Below are 16,383 nucleotides of genomic sequence, written 5' to 3' on the forward strand. Positions count from 1 at the left end.
TGTCTCTCTCTCTGTCTCTCTTTCCTATCGCTTGGACACGGCTTCATAGAGTTCACAAACGCGATCCTCGCACTCTTATTTCCTTTCCTACGCTTCGGTTATGGCCCAGTAGGGCAACAGGGTCGGTTTGTCTGGTCTGTTTGTATGGCGGTTGGTTTACGGATTTTATACGGGAAGGCAGCATTTTGGCAGGTATCTGAAAATTCATAGCATGTCATCTCGACAGGAGATTGCAGTATACATTTGTTACTCTTGAGATGCAATAGTATAGTCGACCGCGGTCGACCAAGCTTATCTCTCACGATTCCCTAGGACTATATAGACAAAAGGAATAGAAAATCCTTCTCTTGAGCTATCCATTCTACTGTTCATGTCATTCACATATCTCCGTGCAACTCTTGATGAACCGTTTATGCGACGGACCCGCTTGCAGATGTGAGCACTCCTTCACAGCAACCAGGGCTTCTCGGCGTTGTCCCCTCTTGTTGTTTTCCTGTATGTTTGTGTTCACGGCTCTGGACTTCTTCCATCCATCTACCCTTCCCAGACTTATTTTCCATCTAATCATCTCACTCATCCCATTTCATCTCACTGCATCTCATTGCATCTCGAGTTGATACTCTGGCTATACCGCTCGTCGATTCTCTCGTTCCAAAGACTGATTCCGGGAAGTAAGGCCGGATAACACAGTAAGGAGAAAGACAGTAAGCTGGCAAGCTCCCCAAGACTAGGTAGCCTGGCCTTGGGCTGATCATCTTATGCTTGCGTACGTTGTTCTTTATCTGTATCTCGTGTCGCTTGCTTTGATTTGGTCAAGAGTGAAAGGAGGGAAACACCGGTGAGTGACTTTCTTTCTCTCATTTCATCCTGAAAGAGATGTCTGTGATTGTCTGAGAAGTGGTTCATGGCTGACTAGGTGGCTGTATAGTTGCTGCTGTTTAGTTAGGAAGATGTCTTTAGGTCATGCACAGTCACGTGAGGGTGTGCCGTGCAGCGGGATGGGAGTAGCTCGTGCTGGTGGGCGGTCTACTCGATATAGTGATTCAAAGATGCTGATTTGTTTGTCTAGGAGGTGAAGAGGTAGAGGTCCAGGGAGAAAGGCAGCTCAACCGGCCCCTGCTTGCGTTGCCTGCTCCCCCTCCGCCGCCGCCGCCGCGGTCCAGTCTTCGGCCACTTCCGGTCCCGGTTGCCGAGGATCCGGATGAGAAGCTTTTTAGGCATACCTATGAGAAAAGGACTGAGAGGAAGTACATCGATGAGTCGGTCGGCTATGGCCTGTTCACGACCGCGCGCATCCCGGCCGGGGAGGTCGTGTTCGCGGAGAAAGTCGTCTGGCTGGCGGGCACGGAGGCCCAGCGCTGGAAGGGTACCAAGGCGGCCGACGACCTCGTCGCTGAGAAGGTCCGCGCGATGGGCGAGGAGTGGCACCGGGGTTTCCTGGGGCTTCCGAATCCGCAGCCCAAGGAGAAGGGCGGGGGTTCGTCCGCGCGTGCGTATACGCAGATCTGGAAGAGGTATCATATGATTGCTCTCCAGTCGCAGAATGTAAAGGCGTTGGTGCTGGGGCTGAAGCTGGCGTTTGTGAACCACTCGTGTATTGCGAATGCGTCTCTCTACTATACATTGCGGTATCCGAGGGATGAGAACGGGGTGGAGGATAAGAGCTTGCCGCCGGGGATTGGGCGGGCGGTAGTGCGCGCGTCCAGGGACATCAAGGCTGGCGAGGAGATCACCGTTGCTTACTTCTACGCCAAGGGGGAGTGTGGGGTCCGCCAGTTGATGTCCAGTATGTACTGCAAGTTCTGGTGCGTGTGTGCGTTCTGTCGGGAGCCCGTCCCCGAGACGGAGAATGCTCTGGAAAGGCTCTACACTCTGGAGACCATCTTCGAGGACGCAGATACCCTGTATAAGCGGCCCGCGGTGGTGTTCAAGACCGCATACGAGCTTATCAAGCTGTTCGAGCGACTCAAGATCAGCGACACGCGCGAGGTCCAGGTCTGGCTCTACTGCGCGATGCTTGCGGGGTTCAACTGCGATCTCGGCCGGGCTATGCTCTTCTTGATCAAGGCGCGCGGCTTGGTCCTAAGACTCCATGGTCCCAACGGTCACCTGTACGACAGGATCAGGATCTATTGCCAGATGCCTCCTCTCATGCCGGGCTTCGGAGCTACCACCCGCGGTCTCTCTGCGGTGAAACAGTGCTATTTCATGTTTGCCGATCAGAAGCACGCCGCAGATGTCTTGTTCATGCTCACAGCAAAGCCGGACGAGTACATCCGCCTGCACCGTTACCGTCGAAGGCCTAACAACCTGGTAAAGCCGGGGGAGAGCAGATACTTCGTCCGCTACGACGCGCAAGATGCGAAACGGAAGAAATTCGAGGAGGAGGAGCCAGACACTGTTGAGTTCATACCATGGTGGTATGATCCTGAGGTGAGGAAACAGATCCTCGAGGAGAAAAAGGCCAAGGAGGCGGAGAGGAAGGAGGAAGAGAGCAAGAAGGCAGCCAAGAAGAAGAAGAAGAGGGAGGAACAACCGGGTAAGGAGACTACCGATCCAGACTGCATTGAGCCAGAAAAGGATTTCCTGGATATCTGCCGCGAATTGATGCGCGAATTCGACGCTTCAGACGAGGAGCAGCCTGAGAGGGAGCAGCAGGAACTCAGAGAGAAAGACAGGGAAACCCTGAGAAACCTACTGGGCGCAAAGAATGAACCAAAGAAGCGAGGCGACGAGGAAGACGAAGTTGAGGGCAACCAGAAGCATGAGAAGCCTGGCGGATCAAAGACCCAGCTCCCTCCTCACAAGCACGAGCCGGTGCCATCGCAGCCCGTTGTACGAGAGGTGGCAGCAAGAAAGAGAGTGGTGGTCGAGACGCCTCCTGTTCTGCCGGAGATAGAACAGTTTGCTCCTATTGAGCTTTGGTGACTTCGGTGACTTCTTCGTTTCCTCTCACATGTTAGAGTATCGAGCAATTCTTGAGGAGTTGGTGATGGAAAGTCGGACTGGAGATGAAGTGGACGCCGGGTCACTGATTATGTCATGTCACGCTTTATCTTCATTCCTGAAGTGAAGTTCCCCAATTTCCTCCCAACCTTTCAATGTTTTTCGTCTTTCAATCCTGCCAGATGCCGTTTCTTCTTGTCTGTGTATAGCTTAGTACTTTCGAAATACATACATCTGTGTCTATCCTCTATCCCATCGAGTCCCGCCCATAACACTACCCCTACCCCGACGATAAATGCGCCGATAAACACCACCAGGATCCAGAATGGCGCACTCCAAACGAAACACCTCTCTCCCCCATTTCACCTCGTACGAACGGGGCCTTCTCCGCTCGACCTGGGGCACCAAGCGCGGCGTCATCAGCCGCGACTCCTTCCTCCCCTTTGGCTCTTGTCGCCTCTGCCTGCGCCCCGCGCGAAGCCCCGTCGTCGCCTGCGCAACGAACGGCGACCTCTTCTGTCGCGAATGCGCCATCAACGACCTCCTCGCCCAACGGCAGGAGATCAAGCGTCTCGAGCGGGAACGCGAGGAGGCCCGGAAGCGCCTGGCCGAGGACGAAGAGCGGGGGCTCGAGGAGGCGCGGCGGAGGGAACTTCGCGAGTTTGAGCTCGTGAGCATGGGGCTGGAGGCCGCGAAGAAGGACCACGCGAAGGGGACCGGCGGTGGGGGCGATAATCAGCGGAAGCGCAAGGCGGAGGAGACCGAGGAGGCGTTGGCGGCGTTCAAGGCGCGCGAGGTTGAGGTCGACGGGAAGCGGAAGAAGATCTTTGAGCTAGACGAGAAGGAGATGGCTCGGATTGCGCGGGAGGAACAGGAGCGGCTGAAGCGGGAGCTGAAGCGGGAGAAGGTGCTTTTCTTGCAGTGACCGGGTCCTTCTGGTGTTACATTTGGCTAACTGGTGCAGTCGGAGTCGAGCAAATCCGCGCTCCCCTCGTTCTGGGTCCCCTCGCTCACGCCGTCGACGGATCCCAATGAAATCGCTGCGAACAAGGCCGTCAAGCTGACGCCCATCTGTCCCGGGTCGACGGACGAGAACCGCCATGCCTATTCGCTCAAATCGCTGGTCGAGGTGCACTTTACCGAGGAGAAGGCGGCGGACGGCACCGTCTCGCGGATCTGCCCAAGCTGTAAGAAGAACCTCAGTAACGGGCTCAAGGCGATGCGTATGTGCTGTCCTTCTACAATACTACAAGCGCTCAGTTCGGCTAACGAATTAGTGGCGAAACCCTGTGGCCATGTTATCTGCCAACCGTGCGTCACCAAGTTCATGTCGCCGCAGGATGTCCCAGATCCCCATGCCAGCAAGGAGGAACAGGAGCGGACGGCGGCGCTGCACGGTCTGATTCTCTGCTACGTGTGTGAGGCGGACATCACGCCGCGGGATCCCAAGGCCGAAGCTGAAGAGAATGGAACCGAAAAGGGGAACGGGAAGAAGTCGAAGAAGAAGGATAGGGAGCAGGGGATTCGGCCGGGGTTGGTGCAGGTCAGCTCGGAGGGGACGGGGTTTGCAGGCCGGGGAGGAAATGTAGCGACCAAGGCTGGGGTTGCCTTTCAATGTTGAGACTATGAGCATACGCGGAGTTTGGGGTTTGGGTATGGACTGGTGAAAAAATGTATTTCCAGTGTCAGTTGACTAGACTAGATGATCCATCAGATGACACGCCCAACAACGCCGGACAAACGAGAACGAATATAATATAGGTACACCAGAAAGAACATGGAGAGATTGTATACATGAACACCAGCCTAGGCCGCTCTCTTATTGGCGTTGTTGAATTCCCGCACAACGATATCGCACTTGATCTCCTGGCAGAGACGCTTGCGACGGCTAGGATCCAGCTTGGAAGCAAACTCCAAACCACTCGCCCGCTCCAACACCTCCAGCGGCACTTCAAACTCAGCCAGACGCTTGTCGTTGGGGATCCGGGCATTGGGAAGCACAAACGCACCCAGCGAGACCTTGCTGGCCGGGGTGGCCGTCCCGTCCTCCGCGTAGATGACCTTGTAGAAGTGCGTCGGCACAGCCACGTTGGGCGGGGTCCCAATCACTTCGTACGAGACGCGCCACTTGCCGTCCGGGTCGCGATGGGGCAGGTACAAGGGGCCCGTGACGATGCGGACGGAGGGATACTTCTTGGTCAGATCGCGGCAGAACTCCTCAAAGTGCGCCCAGTAGTCGCGGTTGAAGCCCTCGCCGACCTGAGGGCACATGTTGGTGAGCGCGAAGGTGCCATCCATCGCGTCCTGGGACCATTTGGCGTCGGCGGCGGGCACCTGGTGGCCGCGGTCGTAGCCGGAGCGGAAGTAGTCGGCCAGTTTGGCGCGGAAAAGGGCGGGGATGCTGGCGTCTTCGACGAAGGCGCTGTGTTTCCGGTCGGCGTTTTTCAGGGAGAGCGAGTACGGTGTGATGTGCTCGGCGACCCAGGCGGGATTGCGTGTGCGACGGTCGTAGGCGCCGGTCAAGGGCAGGGAGGTGATGGTATCGGCGATGGGGCCGGGGAAGCCGTACTGGTAGATACCGGCGGGATCAACGGGGGAGCCGCCCGAGGGTTTGCTGGCGGGAGTTTTGGCCAGAGAGGGAGGAGGAATGGTCGCAGGAGGGGCGATTGTAGCCGGTTGGGACGGAGGAGGCGAAGGAGGGAGCTGTTGTTGTTGCGGCTGTTGAGGTCGAGAGGATGAGGAGTAGAGGAGAGCGGTGATACCAGCACCAGTAGCTGCACTGGCGGCAGCGATGGCCGCAATCGTAGCTTTCGACATGATGAAGAGGAAGGAAAGGGGGATATAAAAGGATAAAAAACCCGTTGGACCGAGTCAAGGAGGTAGAAAGGAGTGGATAGAGGGACGGGGTTAAGAGAGAGAGAAAGAAAATATTGCCGAAGAGAGCAAAGATGAAGCCAAAGTAACAGCCAATCAGAGAGAAGGAGATGGCTGGAGCAACAACAGGGCACTTATGGGTACGGAGTAGGTATCTAGGAGGAAGATATTGACAAGCTGGCTACCCTGGCTCTATAAAGGAGAAGATCAGTAAAGATTCTATAAAAGAGTATACGGTCATCTGCTTGAATGTCCTGCTGACGCCTCCAGTGTTCAGCTGCGGAAATAGAGGAGCCCTGCACTTGGAGACGTGGGCTGTCTCCAGAGCAAACAAGTAAGCTGAGATCTCTGCATATATTTATCCTGATAGTATCAGACATCTTGCTCACTCCATCCTGAGACCCCTAATCTATCAATATCTCATCATTCTCATGATACCCTTCTGCTTGCTAATCTGGCGGTGACAATGCGGACCTTGGGAGAAAATGGCGGCGATATTAATAGTGGTGGTCATCTGGACTCGAGGAATGCATCGTTGCAAGGGGATGACTCGTCCTGAATTCTGGAAGAAGCAACAATAAGATGGATTCATCCTTTTGACAACAACATCAACATCTGAACAGCTGTGGTGATAGAAAGAGGGAACGTGGTTCCTGCCAGTGGCATTCCTCTCCGATCCTGACATCACTCTCTTCCATCCGCCTTCCGCCATTCCACTACTAGGTACTGTTATCTCTCTACTGCCGCTGCTACTGCTACTCCCACTCCCACTCAGCTCCATCATGGCTGCCAGCAGTGACCTCCGTGGCTGGCTGATGAGCGGGGTCTCTGGCATAGGTAAGTCCTTCAGATTCCAACCTCGATATTTCCAATCTAATTCATCAAAGCCTGCGTCCTTGGTTCTTCCGTCATCTGCATCGATGTTCTGCTGCAGCGATTCTCTCGCCGCAAGAACTTCCAGATCGTCAACAGCAATGGCTTCTTGTCAGCCTCTCTGTGTCTGAGTTCTGGTGTTCTGGTACTTTATTCTCCCTTTTCTGGTCCCTTTTACAAGCAAATCCTAATCCTGTAGCTCTTCACCTCCCTCTATAGCATGCTCCCTACCTCGAAGGAATACCTCACTCGAGCTGGATTCTCCCCCCGCGCAGCGGCCTACACTCTCATCGGACTCTTCTTGGCTGGGGTGATCGTCATTCGACTTATTTCTGCTCTCATCCACCAGCATATTCCCTCTCATGTCGTCGATTGCGCCCATACTCACGAGCCAAACCAAGATCCCGAACGCGGCGATGCTGGACGGCAAGAGCAGCCGGCGCCCGCTCTTCGCCAGGCAAATGGCAACACGGAACGGACGCCTCTCCTGCGACGAACAAATCCGCCATCATGCAAGTCCACACCGGGTGCTGTTGAGCGACCAGCGCTCGAACCTCTGCGGTCCCGGTTGACTCGGCGCTTCAACCAGCTCATGGGTGGCGTCAAACCCCTCTGTGACGAAAACGGCCCGTGCTATGGTTTCTCGCAGACCTGCGGTCTTGAATGTTCCAAAATCCTCACTCCGCAGATGATTAGCGTCACCGATGAGATTATTCGGCCTTCCTTAGCTACGCATCACACCATTGGCGTCCAGCTGGACTCGGAACGAGCAGGGCCTGAAGAAGGTGCTGGCCCAGGGTTGCTCGTTCCGTCGCATGATTTGGCACAAGACTTTTCGGGGCCATTGGATGCCGGTTCCTCACAGGAACACCAAAGCAGCGCATCCTCCTCGCGGACAGGTCTCCAAGCCTATCCCTACAAGTCCCCAGAGGACCAGGACGAGTCGACCAAAGCTCCACCGGCCGCATCGTCGCAACACCATCACCACGTGCCCCAGAATGCCTTCCTATCCATCGGCCTCCAGACTTCGTTAGCTATTGCCCTCCACAAGCTCCCAGAGGGCTTCATCACATACGCTACCAATCATGCCAGCCCCACGCTCGGCATGACCGTCTTCGTCGCCCTCTTCATCCACAACATCAGCGAAGGCTTCGCCATGGCCCTCCCGCTCTACCTCGCCCTCCACTCCCGCTGGAAAGCCATGTTCTGGTCCAGCCTGCTCGGCGGAATCAGCCAGCCCGCCGGCGCCGGCCTCGCCGCTCTTTGGATCTGGGGCGCGCAGAAAGCCGGCCACGGCGACGCGACTACCGGTCCCTCCTGGGGTGTATATGGGGGCATGTTCGCTGCTACAGCCGGCGTCATGACCTCCGTTGGTCTGCAGCTTTTCAGTGAAGGGCTTGGATTGACGCACCATCGTGGGATGGGTGTAGGATTCGCGATCGCTGGGATGGGTTTAATGGGGCTGAGTTTTGCGCTGACTGCGTGAGTATGCTCTCCAGGTTTATTGAGGCGTTGAGGTCCACTCTCTTTTCTTCCAAGTAGATGTGCATGTGCATTATACATGGTTGCATCGGACAGGCTGCATCGGTATAAATTGGGTATATGGAAATAGGGGCCGGTATTGTTATTATTGTTGTATTCCTTGACGACTGTCTCTCTGCATTATGAGTTACGAGCGTTTGTTCTAAAATCAATGGTTAGTATGTAGTATAGAGCATGCCTTAATACAGCATCAAGTCTAATCATGCTGCACTTCTCGAGTGATGCTCTCTGCTCAAGATATATATCTGCCTAATGAGGATGCTTTCAGAGTCTTGGATCGGCATTCCGTCGTAGATCTTGTATATTATTTCTTCCCAGTTTCAAGGTACTGTACATATGAAATTAATGCTATATCCAACGCCATAACATGCACTTATAACTCCAACGACCTGTTCAAGGCGGATGCAAAGGAACCAAGGAATAAACAAGTAGGCTACGACCCCCTCTTGGCAGCCTCTTCTCGCTCCCTCTTTCTCGCCAGATATCGCTCCCTCGCGCTCGAAACATCGGTTTCCGTCTTGCGAGTGCGGCTGCGCTCGGCGATCTCCCGCTGTCGCGCGGCCTCCGCCTCTTCCTCTTGCCGCGCTTTCTCCTCCAGCTGCTGCGCAATCATCTCCGTCTGGCGGGCGCGCTGGCCTGCACGCGCAGCCTGGTGCCGCGAGTCGACGCGGGGCTTGTTTGCGGCCGCACGCGCAGCAGCCGCAGCAGCACTCGCCGAGGCGGACGGCTTGGGCTTCGGGGCGACGTTCAGACCGGCGGACAGCAACTGCCGCTTGTCGACGACCTGGCCCTCGTCGTTGATGGCGATGTGCGCGCCCTTGGCGTTGAGCTCCGCCGCGATCTGCGCCTCGGTCTTTTCCTTGTTGGCTGCCTCCGCGGTGGGTTCTTCGGCGGCGACCACCTCGCCCGCCTGCACCCGTCGCGCGGCCTCCTCCGCCGCCTTGACGACTTCCTCGTGCCGCTGCTCGTCCCGAGAGAGCATGTCCCGGTAGAACCCGACCATACCGGTCCCGCCGTTCTGCTTCCGCCGTTCTTCCTCTTGCCTTTCCCGCTCCGCGTCTTCCTGCTCGATCCGCCGCAGCTCCTCCTGCTGCGCCTTGTACGCCGAGGTCACGAACTTCTCCTTGTCGGCGAACTCGTCGCCCTCCGCCTCGCGCTCCTTGGCGAGCAGTCTGTCGCGCGCGCGCAGCTGGTCCCGCTTGCGGATCTCCGCGCTGCGCAGCAGCGAGGTCATGTACCGCGGCCCGTCGTTTTGGGCGTCCGGGGCGGCGGCTTTGGCTTTGTCGGCTTTGGCGTGGAGGCTGTCGTAGATGGCGTCGTAGGAGTAGATGGAGGGGTCGAGCTGTTGGGCTTCCTCGGCGTGTTTCTTGCTGCTGCGGAGGGCGGAGAGATTGGTGTACTCGGCGTTGGGTTTGTTTTTGGCGGGATTGAGGCCCAGGGGCATCGGTTGCGGTTCTTGTTCCTCTTCCTCGTCGGCGAAGATGGAGGCCTTGCTTAGGGGTTTGATGTTCGGTTTCCCGGTTTGGGGGCCTGCCGGCGGTTTTCGTTTTGCGGGCGGTTCTGTGGTTCGTTTTTCGCTGGTAGACGGTCTGGGTGATTCTTCGAGGCCGCCGATTGTGGTTACCTCGATGGCGCCGTCGCCGTCGCCGGCATCTTTCTGGGTTTCGCCTTCGGAGTCGGAGTCGAATATGGTCTTCTTGCGTTTTTGTGAACCCGGCGGTCCGAGTTTCGAGGTTGGTGGTTTCTTGCTGGGAAGGTTGAGCCCGTAGGACAGTTTCGGAGGGGGCATGGTGCTACTAGGACAGAGGCTGTCGGAGCCTGACCCCAATTCGGTGCAGTTGAAGATATGATGAGCAAAGGAATCTGAATGGAAGTTGAATGGATGACCTGTATAGGATGAGTTCATCTCATGGTTATCTTATCAACCACGTGACTCTCATCTCCAAACAAACTGACCCCATATTCACTGTTATTTACTCCGTACACCTGCGGAGTGCCTTGAACAGAGAGGTCGTCAGATAAAATGTCATACTACTTCACCATCCTCTCCCCCACCGACGCCCCCTTATTCAACATCGCCTTCGGCACCTCCAAAGGCGGCGGAGATGGCATCGCAAGATTCCGCTTCCCAGACACAGCGCAATACATGAACCAATTCATCATCCACTCGAGCCTGGACATTGTCGAGGAAGCCCAATGGATGAATGGCAATATGTAAGTGTCCATAATATCCCCCAACCGGACCAGCGGAGCTCAGCTAAATGGTCACAGGTACCTCAAACACATCGACACCTACCCCCCCGCCTCCGCATACATATCCGCCTTCCTCACGCCCTCCGGAACAAGATTCCTGCTCCTCCACCAGCCGCCTCAGCTACCTTCCACGGGCACTGCGGGGTCGGGCTCGTCGCTGCTCGGCTCGTCCTTCTCCGTCGGTGGGGGGAGCTCCTCCCGTGCGTCGAGTAGCTCGATCGCGGCGAATCCGACGTCGCCGCAGACGGAGGAGGCCGTGCGGCAGTTCATGAATGAGGTGTATGAGAATTACGTCAAGACGGCCATGAGTCCGTTTTATCTGCAGGGGATGGAGATCCGGAGTCCTGTCTTTCGGGCAAGGGTTGTGGCTGCGGGGAAGAAGTGGTTGTGATTTCTTCGCGTCGCTGTTTTTGCGGTTCTTTTGGGTTCATGGGAAGGGAAAGCTTGATGCATTGACCGTCCTGAGCGTGGCGTTGGGGTGTGGCTTATTTTATTACTGACTACCTATGGAACTTGCATCGAAAGTGCATGGGTTCAACTCGTGTATTTATTTGATGCCCATTAATCTCTGCGTCGTGTACCAATGCAGAGTATCTGATCCTGTTGCTCTGTTTCTGGAAGTTTTGCTTGCATCGGCCACGGGGGCATTTGGCGTGCAATAATAAGCTCGCTAATGTTCAAAACATGGAGCAGGTCCTGCAAGATAAGCGGACGAAGATAGGTCTCCCAAACATATGAAAAAGGGAGGCTGAAAAGCAAGAAAAGATATGCCGCTGTCGCTGTTTCCCAAGGCCAAAAAAACGCCTCACCAAGATTGCTCTGACCCACTTCATACCGTCATTTGAGGGGCCAGCTTCTTCACAGTACTGTTTTTGAAATTGTCCACTGCATGGATCACGTCCTCCGCTTTGGCGACGGCACCAAAGATGCCGCCTTCCATCTTGACGGACTCGAGCGTGCTCACATGGAGGGACGGCTCGCTGGCAGCAGTGCAGTCCTCCAGGATGACGCAGTCGAAGCCTTTGTCATTAGCCTCCCGCATCGTCGTAGACACACAGACATCCGTGGTGACGCCTGCAATGATCAAATTCTTGATGCCTTTATTTCGAAGAAGGAGCTCAAAGTCGGTGTAAGAAAACGCACTTTTACCCGGCTTGTCGATGACCGGCTCCTCAGGCAGGGGATACAGTTCGTCGACGATGTCGTGTCCGACTTCACCGCGTATCAACAAACGCCCCAATGGCCCCTGGGAGCCAATTCCCATGCCGGATGCATTGTTCCGCGACCGAAACGCCTCTCTATTGGAGAGAGTTGAGAGATCTGGCCGATGACCTTTACCGTAGAACGAAAAGCAGACGTCAATCAGAAGCCCTCCGCCAGACCAAGGTGATCGGGGTATTACCTTCACGAGTGTAGTAAACAGGAAATCCAGCAGAACGGAATGCATTCAGTACCTGCTGCAGTTTGGGTATGAGACTCTGCGCAGCCGAGATGTCGTAACCTTGGTATTCCATGTAACCGCCAGGCGAACAAACTGCGATGATGGTCAGTGTAATGAGTCTTCAGATGCAAGCGCGAACAATATGACCATAATGAATACATACAGTCCTTCTGCATGTCGATAATGACTAAAGCAGTCGTATATGGTGTTAGAGTCGCATCATGCGGCCAGTCATAGGGAACCGCTGGAATCTGGCCCTTTCGGACCTTATGCTGCGGTACTGGTCGCGGCTTGTCGACAACAGGCCCATGGTTGTGAGTTGGGTTCAAGACTGTCAACGTCCAGATGCCAGGAGTACCAGCTGCTACCAGCATAAACGGACAGTCCATCAAACGAGACGTTCGTCGCCGCTTTCTCGTCTCCTCTGTGAGCCCGTTTCGGGGCCGATAGTGGCCACCCCGATCGCACCGGAGCCACACTTTGGCTGTCCGTCCGGGCTTCTTCTCAGTAGGAGTACTGGATGACTTGACCACAACATTGTATCCATGTGCTTTGCTGTGAGCTTGCACTGCTGCAAGGAGGGTAGCTCTTTACATGTAGGGAAGGATATGAGCAGCGGGTCCAAGCAATGTATCCAGAATTGAGTTGACAAAAGGGTGGCTGGGATCAATCACGCATACTTACTTATCAGGATACGTTCCTTCTGGAGGAGGCAAAAGCTGCATGGACATATCTGGGATATCTTGAAGATCGCTAGGCGCGTCGAGATTCAGATCGGTGGGGTCCGCCATCTCAACGAGTCGGGTGGATCTTCACGGGAAAGGGAAGATCTGGAGAGCGCCATATTAGCATCATTGGTGCATCGTGACCCAGCACCAAGCTCTGTATGGGAGAGGGAAACAGAGGGAAAACTCCATGGCCATCTCAGATCGACCGGAAAGGGAGCTGTTTATCGAAAACCCAGTGCGTGGAAGCAACACCCCCGGTCCTGGGAGTAGGATAATGTGCGTGGATATAACGCGACCTGGAACCACGATAGCTTGGAGACTAGGGCGAAGGTGAAAGAGTAAGGAGGGAAGAAGTACCCGCAAGAGTCCGATAGGAGGGAAAGCAAGCAGAGACTACTTACCGGGCCAAAATCAAGGAATATAACTGGGAAGTGGGAATCAAGCAATAATAACCTCCAGATCACTTTTCTTTTCGCCCCAGACTTCCACTGCCCAAGAGGCATGCCCCAGAGAAGTCACTGACCTTTGATCATCGGAATACGCACATCGCATCGCGGGCGGTGGAAATCGACCAGGACGACGAGACCGGCACTAGACTGCTACAGGGTTAGTGGGGTTTTTATGCTAGTCAATTACTGTATCTTACACCACCACAGTGACCATCAGGTACCTTCCATACCAAGCTTTGTACTCCAGTTAGGTTGTACCTACCTACTATTTGTACCTAACTGGTACCTACCGCCAACTACCGTACCGTCTCCGTACCTTAGACCACTACTATGAGCACCCAAAGTACCTTAGGTACTCTACCTTACCTTACCTATGCTACCTAGTGCTTAATCCAGTTGGTAAGGTTGTTTTGTTCCCGTGGACACGGCACTAGTACTACTATCTGTGTCTCTACGCCAATCCAGCTGGATAACATCACCATCACAATCCACATCACACTCCCCCCCCCAAACATCGCCCATGTTTCGACCAACCCCCTCTGTGAGGGTTCTGCAAAGGTAAGTTTGGATCTCTGGATCTTCAACTTCAGTGATTCTGCTTTTCTTTTTCTTTTTTGTCTCTTATCACTTTCGAGTCCCTGTTATAACCCCCGATCAACGGCGACACCGCCTCCGCGAGGGGTCCCTCCACCACCGGTTCACGCACGGTTGTTGATACCATTCGCGGCGTGCATGAACTCGGGTTCCGGCTGTTTCGTGGCGACACTCTCACCGTCTCTCAATTCACTTGCTGAAAGTGAGTCGTTACCCTTGTCCGTCTTCGGTCATACCATCCCCTGGTACCGGAATAATGCCATCGGCCGATGATTCCTCCTCTGCTCGCCTGAATGGTACCAGCTCCCGGTCGGATCAGCTTGCATGGTACAAGACGCAGTATGAGCAATTAGAGGCTGAGCTAGCCGACTTCCAGGCCTCCAGCCGTGAGCTGGAGGCCGAGCTGGAAAAGGATATCGAGGCGTCCGAGAAGCGAGAACGGTTGTTGAAGGAGAAGGTGGATAGCTTGAAATATGAGGTCGAGGAGTGGAAGGTCAGAGCGGAGTTTACTTTCATTGCTGCTGATGGACTGAGGGCTAATCTGTGACTTCGTCAACAGACCAAGTACAAGCAATCCAAGTCGGAGGGAAACTCGGCCCAGAACACGTTACAGAAAGAGATCACGACTTTGAGGGATGCAAACAGGACGCTCCAGCTGAAATTGCGAGACATTGAAGTCGCAAACGATGATTATGAACGTCAAGCCCGGCATACGACTTCATCCCTGGAGGATCTGGAGTCCAAGTACAACGTCGCCATCGAACGAGCAGTCTTGTTGGAAGAGGAAATGAGAAGCGGAGAGCAGGAGCGGGAAAACTTGCGCATCGAGAATCAACGTCTTCGAGACGAGCTCTCGGATCTGAAGATAGAAACGGAAATCATCCATGAAAAGCTCCGGCACGCGGAACTGCAAAACAGCCGACGCAGGAAGCCCATCTCCTTGCGCAGTCCATCAACGCCACAAACACCGGATCTCTTCAATCGTTCTCCCGCTTCATCGATAGTTTCCTCGCCTTTGTTCTCGACTCCTACCTTGAAAACCTCGCTCATGTCCGCCATTGCAACGCCTCCGTCGCCGCCGATATCCGAGTCGTCGAGCAGCCTGCGCAAGTCGATGAATGCGATGCCCGGATTTCCTCTTCAGAAGGCCTCTGCTTCCGACTCGTCATTTGGCACCCGGTCGCTGCATGGGTCCAGGACTCAGAAATATAACCATCCTCACTCCCGTGCAACCTCCTACGCCTTTACCAATAATCGCCCCACGCCGTCAGCTACGAACCGGCCCAGCTTGCCCAAGCCGAAGCCCAAGTCCAATGAAAACACCAACAAGAATAATAATGCTCGGTCGTCCGGGCTGCCCAAGTCGGGTTCACTGTATCAAATTCGTGGACTCATTGGCAAGATGCAGAAGCTCGAAGAGAGAGTCCAGTCTGCAAAATCCAAACTGCCACCCCCATCGGATTCACCGTCTCGTACGTCTTCTCGTTCCGCATCGATCATCGGCGAGAGTCCGGTTGCATCTACAATAACAGCCCGAAGGAACTCACGCAAACGGCTGAGCGGGAGTAGTTTGAGCTCGTCTATTCGAGACGGCGATAGTGTGCCTTCTTATGCTCCGCACAGTCGACCGTCCTTTGGTGCTAGGACGCAGGGGGATAGTCGTCCAAGCAGTCGCACCAGCTACTCGAGCCACAGCTCTGTCAGTCATAGCACACATCCGAGCGTGACTCCTTCAACACGCCCTGAGAGCCGCCAGAGTCGGACGAAGACGCCGCTGGGGCACTACTCGACGAACCCGACCACAGAGAGCCGCCGGCCCCGGTCATCGCTGAGCAACCCCTCCAATCAGAATGGAGTTGTCAATGGTATGGCCCATATTGACGAGGACGAGGATCTTGCCATGCATATGTCTTTACGGGCTAGGATCAGTGAGATCCGCGAGACTCGGCTGCCGGCCATCTCCACGCCGACTGGACTCAAGAAAAGAACCCCAAGCGGGATCTCTGGTATCCCCGCGCCTCGAACTTTGAGAACGAGCACTGGATTTGACCGGTGGGAAGGCGATATGGGGCCACCAGAGCAGAAATCCAAGTTCACCGATCTTGGAGAAACTTATTAAATTGAATCGCTCGAGTGCCGGCAACGGTCGAACGATGTACCCGTCGGTGCGCGCGAGTTGTTACACTTCAGAAGGTGTTCTCCGTTACCAGTCCGTTTCGCTTATCCTACATTTACATACATAATGTCCCCCAAGACCTTGAGTTTCGAAGGTCGGGTGCAGATTGGAGCATTGGCGTCACTTGGAAGCTTTCCGTTGGACACTGGAAGATTGATCATACATCAGGGATTACCTTTGTTTCGAGTGCCCTCTTCTCCACCAATACCCTCAGGGAAGGATAGTCACCGATTTGTACAGTTCGTCCGGGTGAATGGCGGAGTTAGGATCGCGTCTTACGGCGCATTTGTTTCATATGCTCGCAGAAGCCGTTGCAAAGCCCCGCACAGGCACTGCGGCGTCCAAGCTGTTTCTCAGCACCACTTTCCTTGGACATTTCGTTTCATGTTATTACTTATTGTTGCCTTTGGCGTTAGAGAATACCCAGCGACAGTTTGTTACGATCCTTTGGACCTTTCGTAGCAGATCCGGAACAGGAACATAACTGTCCAGATTCCCACGTGGAGA

General features: G+C 54.9%; 8 protein-coding genes across 8 annotated transcripts; 5 read left to right on the plus strand and 3 right to left on the minus strand.

Annotated features, from left to right (window-relative positions):
• Positions 1-998: 998 nt before the first annotated feature.
• On the plus strand, positions 999-2,928 carry CDV56_103240 (SET domain-containing protein; the record flags this gene model as incomplete). The annotated part of the gene is made up of 2 exons (XM_026756859.1): positions 999-1,017; positions 1,070-2,928. 2 exons carry the CDS (start codon positions 999-1,001, stop codon positions 2,926-2,928), a joined length of 1,878 nt encoding a protein of 625 aa, XP_026618732.1.
• A 343-nt stretch (positions 2,929-3,271) lies between these two features.
• On the plus strand, positions 3,272-4,567 carry CDV56_103468 (putative RING finger domain protein; the record flags this gene model as incomplete). The annotated part of the gene is made up of 3 exons (XM_026757087.1): positions 3,272-3,853; positions 3,911-4,169; positions 4,224-4,567. 3 exons carry the CDS (start codon positions 3,272-3,274, stop codon positions 4,565-4,567), a joined length of 1,185 nt encoding a protein of 394 aa, XP_026618733.1.
• A 185-nt stretch (positions 4,568-4,752) lies between these two features.
• NUC1 (DNA/RNA non-specific endonuclease) lies at positions 4,753-5,763 on the minus strand (the record flags this gene model as incomplete). Its single annotated transcript, XM_026757247.1, has 1 exon — positions 4,753-5,763. One exon carries the CDS (start codon positions 5,761-5,763, stop codon positions 4,753-4,755), a length of 1,011 nt encoding a protein of 336 aa, XP_026618734.1.
• An 839-nt stretch (positions 5,764-6,602) lies between these two features.
• CDV56_103833 (Zn(2+) transporter ZRT3) lies at positions 6,603-8,179 on the plus strand (the record flags this gene model as incomplete). The annotated part of the gene is made up of 3 exons (XM_026757452.1): positions 6,603-6,657; positions 6,708-6,838; positions 6,893-8,179. 3 exons carry the CDS (start codon positions 6,603-6,605, stop codon positions 8,177-8,179), a joined length of 1,473 nt encoding a protein of 490 aa, XP_026618735.1.
• Positions 8,180-8,668: 489 nt separating this feature from the next.
• CDV56_104028 (splicing regulator NSRP1-like domain-containing protein) lies at positions 8,669-10,024 on the minus strand (the record flags this gene model as incomplete). Its single annotated transcript, XM_026757647.1, has 1 exon — positions 8,669-10,024. The coding sequence occupies one exon, from the start codon at positions 10,022-10,024 to the stop codon at positions 8,669-8,671; it is 1,356 nt and encodes a 451-aa protein (XP_026618736.1).
• A 234-nt stretch (positions 10,025-10,258) lies between these two features.
• Positions 10,259-10,879, plus strand: CDV56_104192 (TRAPP subunit TRS20; the record flags this gene model as incomplete). The annotated part of the gene is made up of 2 exons (XM_026757811.1): positions 10,259-10,449; positions 10,507-10,879. 2 exons carry the CDS (start codon positions 10,259-10,261, stop codon positions 10,877-10,879), a joined length of 564 nt encoding a protein of 187 aa, XP_026618737.1.
• Positions 10,880-11,317: 438 nt separating this feature from the next.
• Positions 11,318-12,720, minus strand: CDV56_104281 (cysteine hydrolase family protein; the record flags this gene model as incomplete). Its single annotated transcript, XM_026757900.1, has 4 exons — positions 11,318-11,890; positions 11,943-12,022; positions 12,093-12,517; positions 12,614-12,720. 4 exons carry the CDS (start codon positions 12,718-12,720, stop codon positions 11,318-11,320), a joined length of 1,185 nt encoding a protein of 394 aa, XP_026618738.1.
• Positions 12,721-13,956: 1,236 nt separating this feature from the next.
• Positions 13,957-15,819, plus strand: nde1 (nuclear distribution protein NudE; the record flags this gene model as incomplete). Its single annotated transcript, XM_026758164.1, has 2 exons — positions 13,957-14,193; positions 14,260-15,819. The coding sequence occupies 2 exons, from the start codon at positions 13,957-13,959 to the stop codon at positions 15,817-15,819; spliced, it is 1,797 nt and encodes a 598-aa protein (XP_026618739.1).
• Between the last annotated feature and the right edge of the window lie 564 nt (positions 15,820-16,383).

The sequence above is a fragment of the Aspergillus thermomutatus genome (assembly GCF_002237265.1).
Source record: "Aspergillus thermomutatus strain HMR AF 39 chromosome Unknown NODE_4, whole genome shotgun sequence".
NCBI lineage: Eukaryota > Fungi > Ascomycota > Eurotiomycetes > Eurotiales > Aspergillaceae > Aspergillus > Aspergillus thermomutatus.